The sequence below is a fragment of the Crocodylus porosus genome, unplaced genomic scaffold, assembly GCF_001723895.1.
Source record: "Crocodylus porosus isolate Cpor-Errol unplaced genomic scaffold, CroPor_comp1, whole genome shotgun sequence".
NCBI lineage: Eukaryota > Metazoa > Chordata > Crocodylia > Crocodylidae > Crocodylus > Crocodylus porosus.
Genome location: NW_017728947.1, coordinates 2,553,523 through 2,561,161, shown reverse-complemented (window position 1 = coordinate 2,561,161; position 7,639 = coordinate 2,553,523). Strand labels below are relative to the sequence as shown.

The following is a 7,639-nucleotide window of genomic DNA, read 5'->3' as shown; positions in this document are numbered from 1 at the left end:
GTGCAATGTGGTAGAAAGGCAGCAAGAAGGGTGGCTTGCATAACAGCAGAGCTTCACTTCATAATTGTGGCAGATAGGTGGCAACTGCCCGACCTGGTCTTTGTTGTTGCAGGTAAGTCCTTTGGAAGCACTGCATTCCACTTTTTGCCCCAACTTATCTATGGGATGATGAGGGAATTGCTGTGCTCTGCATGAAATATCCCATGCCACCGGACAGAACAGGTAGGGCCTCTTGCGTATGATGTTGTCCAAGAGTTCATAGTCCCCATAGTCTTTTTTGTTTATCCCAGTGTCCTCTCCTGGCTTTAGCTTTGGGTGATCATCGTCCAACCACTCAGTACACTGGCATTGGCAGCCTGTAGACAAAGTCAAGAGGGACAAAGATGACACAACAACAAGGGAAATGCTATAGAGAGCTATGCACAGGCAAGTCATTGACTGAGAACAGGTCAGTTCAACTCACAAATATTTCACAATGGAACACTATTACAGTCCTTTAAATCAGCAGTTCCCTTCCTTTTGCATCTTATGTCCCACCACTCATTTTGTCAGAAAACCTCGGTCCCACCGAGATAAAAATAAAACCCCACTTCTGTACAGTTTGAGATGTCTGTTGATTCATCTATTTGAAGTGCAAACAACTTTGATTTTTTTCAATCGGGCAATGACTTGAAGTCCCACCTACACAACCTTCATGTTCCACTCGTTGAGAAACACTGCTATAAATAATAAGTGATTTCACTCAAGTCACCACATTGAACCAAAGTGAGAATTGGGCAAGAGCCAAATGAGAGCAGGGGTACCCTAACTACCTTTGTCTTGTGGACCTGAAAGAGTGCAGCTCAACATTTGATACATGTATCCATGCACAATGTCAGGAGGAACACAAATAGGTGGGATGGCTCAACTCTATCTTCGACCTTCCTCTGACATTCTGCTCCAGATGCTACACAATGGCAAAAGCTTTAAAGAGTTAACAGGTGCCATATCTGCCCCTGAACAAAGTAGATTTGAAGCATTTTTCATTCTCATCAGGAGAACTTCCATTACTTTAGAAAATAAGTGGTGCATTAGGCATGATGAGGAACAATCACGCAGAATCTACATCAACAGTTACTCTCTAAGTTACATGCTGTACACATTAACAGATTCTCATTCTTTTATAGCCAAACAATTAACATGAGCCTCAGCAGTTTGGGCAAATGCTTATTCAGAGTTACTGTCATGGCTGGCAGGAAAGAAAATGAGTGAATAATGGGAAGTGAAGTTGTCCAGCTGAGAGTGACTTAAGCATGACTTTGCCAAGATGCACCTTAGTCTCTCTAATACAGTTTACAATTCTTTTACATCAGAAGTGATATATATAATATAACATTACATCATGTAGACATGAAGAAAGGTGAATGTAACAACAAGAGTGTAAAATCAAAAGTTCAACCAGTGAAAGGGTAGAATTTCTACTGCTTCCTAGCTAATATTCTGTACATTTACATTACATCAGAGAACAACATTTTAAGCCAGATTCACAAAGCAATCCTCATCCCATTTTGAGCAAGATTAAAGCAATCCACATCTTCCTCACTCCCAAAGCATATGACCAGGACAGAGGGGGCATCAATTGTGAGAAAGTGTACATATGGAGTGGGGGGCACAATGAAATTGGCCTAGGGTCAAGATAAACTTGGGCTAAGGAGGAACCGCCATTTATGATCACCTAATACTACCCAGTTACCAAATCATGTCACCATGGATTAACCAGCTAAATCAGGAATTGTTTCATGGTGATTTCTCTTACCATATCTCTTGATGTCTCCAGAATACACTACTTTTTGCTAGTGGGGTTTCAATTACAAGAAAATAAGCACATGCAGCATCTACCCATCTCATACCTGTAGTTGCACTCATGGAGGTTGTTGGAGTCGGTGTGGCAGTGGTGGTAGGTGTGGGTGTCAGGGTGGTAGTGGTGGTGGTTGGCGTTGCTGGAGTGCTACTAGTTGTAGTTGGAAGACGAGTTGTTGTGAAGGGTGTTTGCGTAGATGTAGTAATGATGGTCAGTGTAGGTGTTGGTACCATTGTAGTGGTTGTGATTGTTGTAGGTGTTGATCTTGGAACATTTGTTTGTGTAGGTGTTAGTGTGGTAGTTGGTGTCGGTGTCTGCGTTGTAATTGAAGTTGAAAGTGTTGTTGTCGTAACCGTAGGTATTGTTGTGCTAATGGTTGTGGTCGGTGTGCTAGTGGTGCTTGAAGTGGGTGTTGGTGTGGTTGTGGTTGGAGTGGGTCTCGATGTGATAGATGAAGTACAGCCAGGATTCTTTTTACAGCAAATCCGAATCTCATAGTCATAGCAAGGGATCCAGGGTTCGTCTTGTTCCTTATTTTTACATATGAGCCCATAAGTAATATTACATGACACTTTCTGGCCCACATCTCCTAGGCTTAAATTAAATCCGTTTTGGGGCCTGCACTCAATGTCTTGTGGAGCATCACAGAAACCAGCTCCATCTTTATTCTTTATTGCATCATAGGTTTCATATTCACCACCGTCTTCACCATCTGTGGGTTTACTGACATCATACCACTTAGTCCAGTTGCATTTTTCATTGCATGTAGCTGCAAGGAAAATTGAAAATATGGCATCTTGAAATCTCTTAAGAACAGATATAAAATTCAGAGACCTAGTTTGAATGTAATCGTCTTTTAGGCAATGAAAATACATATTGCAACACAAGATTTTAACTGAATCAAGAACACAGTATTTGAATCTATATTGTATTGGGTTTTTTGCATAAGTGGCATTAGAAGCTTTTTTCAAACTAATGAAATCCACCCTTCTCTCTAAAATAACCAATACATTCTTTCTGTTCTAAAGCTAAAATGTATGTCTGTGCTGCATAGTTACCTCTTTGTCTTCCCTTTCCCTTAATCAGGAAGACCTAATATGAAGAATTTCTTTAATAAGAAACTTACTTGTAGCTGTACTTGTTGAGGCTGTTGTGGAAACTGTAATAGGAAAAACTAACCAATATTACGATATAATCTTAAGAGATGCAGGGAAATTAAAACAGTATTTAAAAATAACACAGAAATAAGCAAGTCCATTTAATTCATTGCTGTTCGTCCTTCACAAGTAAAGATGACCACATCCAGTGGGGAGTGGTAGTGGGGGGAGACAAGAGAAAGGAAGCATGAAGGAAAAAGGGAAGGAGAAAAGAGAAAGGGAGAAAGAGAGGAAAAAGGAGAAAGAAGTGAGAGGAAAAAGAGAGAAGGCGGGATAGAGGCTAAGTTGTATGGGTATGCAGGTGACTTACAAGCCCAATCTTTGCCCTGAACAATTTGCTGCAGCAGGGGCAGGAGAGTGACAAGGACTGAACATGAGAGGTCATCATTTTCCTGGCTATGTGCTTCCTCACTGCCTCACTACCTCTGCTGAGACCCTTTAATTCATAGTCTTCCACTGAAACACTAAGGCAACTTCTCTCTGTGCTGCATCGCATTGGATTTATAATAGTAATCATGTAAAGTATGAGACGCCAAATAGCTCTGAACCTATTTAGGAAACTTTAGAAGCTGATATGCAACCTTGCTGAAATTTTACCTGTGGTACTAGGATAGGTGGTAGGTGTAGTTGTAGTTGTAGGTGTAGTTGTAGGAGGCTGGGGTGTTGAACAAGGGTAGATCCTTTCAAGAACTGCAGACCCATTTTCTCCACATACATACTCCATACATTCTGATCCATTCCTGGTTAGTTCAACTATCTCTCCTACATTATAGATTTTTCCACCGATGATGCATGGGCAGCCTGCAAGAAAGAACTTATTGTGGAGTTGTGTTCTGCTAAAAAATGGTCAAGTACAATCACAGACCTAAACATTTACAAAATTGCCTAGTGTAAATTTTTTTTGAACATGTGATGTATGCAGCTATAATGGTTATGTCTGAAGATGAGCCAGGAATCATCATTGATTTATAATGACATTTAGGAGGAAGCCACAACTTATGTAACAATAAAGCCCTATGTAGGTGAGGTACATAAAATGACTCTCAAGAACAGATTTTTATTTAAAAGTAGATAAATAAAACAGTTCCCAGTGTAGTGTATTGGACTCAACATTAGGACATTTGAATAAGTGGGGAGGGGAACATTACCCAAAAAACCTGAAAGGAAGGGACAGGTGTCACAGATATAATCAGAAAGTAGTCTTATTTCACTCTTTTTTTGCTACATTCCTTAGATTCTTAGGTTGTTTATAAGTGTGATCTGGGGCGGGGGGGGTGGGAGGGCTTTAATTGAAGAGAGCTGTTCTAATTAAGGCACCCAGAGTGTCTTATGTATCAGTGTCCCTGCACTTCAAAATGGTGGTGGAGGTGCTTTATCTAAAACTTGCTGAATGCAAACAGTACCCTGCAAACAGTGTGTTTAAAATAACTGTAAATATTCCTAAGAAATAACTACAGTGATAGCTATAATTTGTTGAATGAGCTTTAGATAAAGCACCCCCGCTGCCATTTTGAAGCGGGGGAGGAGAGAGGAGGTGATATACAAGGTGTGGGAAGCTGCTGGAGTGCAGTAATTACCATGCTCCAGCAAACTTGATGAATTGAGTCTGCTCCAATGTACTGTAATTACAGCACATCAGAGCAGCCTCCTTGCTTATGTATAGGCACCCAATCGGACTAACTATAAGGTTAAAAAGTGCTGTCAAATAATCTTTTGCCACAATCCGGCCTTGATCGCCTGTGAGTCATTCTTGATCATTACAAAATCTGATGTGGATTTTGTAATGACCATACAGAGGAGACGGATGTCATTGTTTTCTTACCCTTTTCTGTTTGCAGGGGGAAAAAAAGAAATTTTCTTTACCTGGGACAGTTGTACAGGTAATCTTTCCTGATGAAACACAGACACTAAAAAGAAAAAAATAAGTGAAAATCATGCAGCCCAACAGCTATCACTGTAGTTATTTCTTAGGAATATTTACAATTATTTTAATCATTCAAAATTTCATTTCAGTGTGACTGGATAGTTCTTTGGAGGGGATTTGCTCTGATATCATGATTATCATTTTTAAATATTACAACCAACTCACTTCTAATAGTTATTCTTGAGATAATTAGTCTCTTTCCCTCACAAATTGTGTAAAGAGGGAAGAAGTTGCAGAGCTGAGGAGTAAGTACTGATAATGACCCTTTCTGTTTTTTCACCAAGTAGACTTGGCATACTGATGGTCCTTGTAGGAGGTCACTCTTGGCTGACCTTAGGGAACGTGATGGAGCATAAGGAAAAACACATGCACCCTTAAATCACTTTGCTTCATTTTTCTGCACAGCCTCTCTCTGTTTGGCAGAGTACAACTAGGAGTATGCTAATGGTGAAACAGAGTCTGTCTAGAGAGCACAGTGCTGCAGAGATTTCCAGTTAGTTCTAGCTATGATAAAAGCTGCTCTAAGGCATGTTAGGCAAATGGCCCTTGGCTCTTTAAGCGTCAGCAGAGACACACTATATAAATATTATTAAAGTATTATTTAATGGTATTTTTGACAACATTATGAAAAGGAAACAGTCAAATTGATATCTGGACTTGCTCAATAGCCGGACTGAAAATAGTTTCAGGCACAGCCTTTCAGTTTTACAGCCAAAGTATAAAGTGGTGCTGTGTAAAAGACCCCGCAAGCAACCAGAACTAAAGAGTGCAGGGAATTGGTGAACTTGAAAAAGATACGTTTTTTCTCTTTTTCCCCCATTATTTATTTCCAGTTTTTGAGGTCTTCAGGATTCTGTTAACAGCTACACACACACAAAAGACTAACTACAGTGTTACTATACTAAGTATAGTACCTCATAGACTTATTCTACAGTTTGACTTTTACCTTGGCTAAATTGGTATTGCACCACAGTTATATGGAGATAGACTGATATATAGTTCCTGTAGATCTTGTCCATAATTCTAATATAATAAAACCCTTAGTCCATCTGTCTGTCTGTAATGCTTTTGGAGCACTCTGATTGTCTCAGCAGCCAATCAAAATGCTGACTGAAACAACCAATCAGAATGCTCTGCACAGACAGACACACATGGTGGAGCACCGCCATGACAGTAAGGACTGAGGGGAAAGAGCGGGGCCCGCCCTGGCCCTGCTCCTTGGAGACAGCGGTGGCACTACCCATCTCTGTCCCCGCCATCATGATGACGCTTCATCCCCAACAGAGAGGGATGGCGGGAACGGACTGGCACGGCGGAGCACTGCCATGCTGGCAGGGATGGGGAGAGGACAGAGCAGGGGGGCAAGGTCAGCACCGCACTGCCAGCACCCTGCACCACCATCACCTCCAAGAAGCAAGGCCAGGGGGAGGAGGGGCAAAGCCATCCCTTGGATGCGGCCGCAGTGCAGGGTGCTGGTGGAGGGGGACAGAGGGGATGGTGGGGCAAGCTACCCCACCCCTGCTCCTGGGAGGTGGTGGCAGCACAGGGTGGTGAGTAGCAGTACTGTGTCCCCCGCCCCCCGCCACCTCCCCTGTCATGCTTGACAGGCAATTCGCTAGTCTGTACTATTAAAAGCCATTTTAAAATTAAACTGACAACACTAAACGTAATAGTATTTAAGCAGGTGTTTAAGATCTATTAAAGTCTATTCAGTATCAGCACACACTTAGATGCTTTCCTGATTCAGGTAGCAAGGACGCAGTGGCAGTGTTTTATTTCTACATACCATCTTTTACAGTTCTCTATTGTGGGTACTTCTGTGGACGGTGGGTAATACGTTCCATTCATATAACAACCACAGTGATCTTCTGTCACACATTTTTTGGAATACTCATCATAAATGGGATACTCTGGAGGGCAGCTGGGGTAACAACCTATTAACCATAAACAGTGATTTTTTTAATATTAGTAGGTGTAAACATTTTCATGTAGTCCACTCAAACCAGTGGATTTCAGTTGTTCACTGAACATGCTGAATATTCCCCATGGATCTATCAACAGTATCAGGGTTGTGCGGTTTGAAGAAACCCAGTTTTCATTATAATATACGAGACACATTTTTGCACAAGTCCTTCCATACTTCCATACACATTTAATCACATTCTCAATAGGATAATTTGTTAAAAGCATGAAGGTAACTTAAGTTCATAATAGACGTTCCATTTATTCACCAAAATGTTAGAAATAGTTTTTTCATACTATTTTGATAGATAAACCAGACCATGTCACAGATATTTTAATTTCCTTATAGAAATTATAAGGAATATAGCTGCCTCAAATCCTCCACATGAAAATACATTTTTACTAGGCCTGTGTGAAACAGGTAGTATTTGCTTTGGATTCGGTCAATTCAGGGGACAGTGATTTGATTCAGTGATTCGAATCACTGTCCCAATCGATTCAGCCAAATCTGATTTGGAGATATGGCCACTGCTGAATTGGCCAAATCTCTGAATCAAACAGGCCCCTTCCCCCACCCGCTTTCCCAGCCCTATCAATGGCTGCTCTGCCTGGCCCTAGTGTCCCGGCTCTTAAAAAAAAGAAAGTCCCACACTCTCCAGCTGCTGCCAGGCAGGTGGGGAGATCCTCGCTACCCTGCACTGCCCCGCGCTGTGTGTGTGGGGCTCTGCCACAAGCCCCCATCACCCACCCACCCTC

The 7,639-nt window shown here is 41.6% G+C and overlaps 1 protein-coding gene across 1 annotated transcript in view; it reads right to left on the bottom strand.

Moving 5' to 3' along the window:
* Nucleotides 1-7,639, bottom strand: part of MUC2 (mucin 2, oligomeric mucus/gel-forming) — a 107,216-nt gene that overhangs the window by 60,222 nt on the left and 39,355 nt on the right. Inside the window, exons 26-30 of the mRNA XM_019551000.1 lie at nucleotides 6,708-6,855; nucleotides 4,861-4,904; nucleotides 3,595-3,798; nucleotides 1,890-2,609; nucleotides 5-356 (exon numbers count right to left, since the gene is read on the bottom strand). Of these exons, the coding sequence (XP_019406545.1) occupies nucleotides 5-356; nucleotides 1,890-2,609; nucleotides 3,595-3,798; nucleotides 4,861-4,904; nucleotides 6,708-6,855 (1,468 nt within the window). The remainder of the gene's footprint in view (nucleotides 1-4; nucleotides 357-1,889; nucleotides 2,610-3,594; nucleotides 3,799-4,860; nucleotides 4,905-6,707; nucleotides 6,856-7,639) is intronic.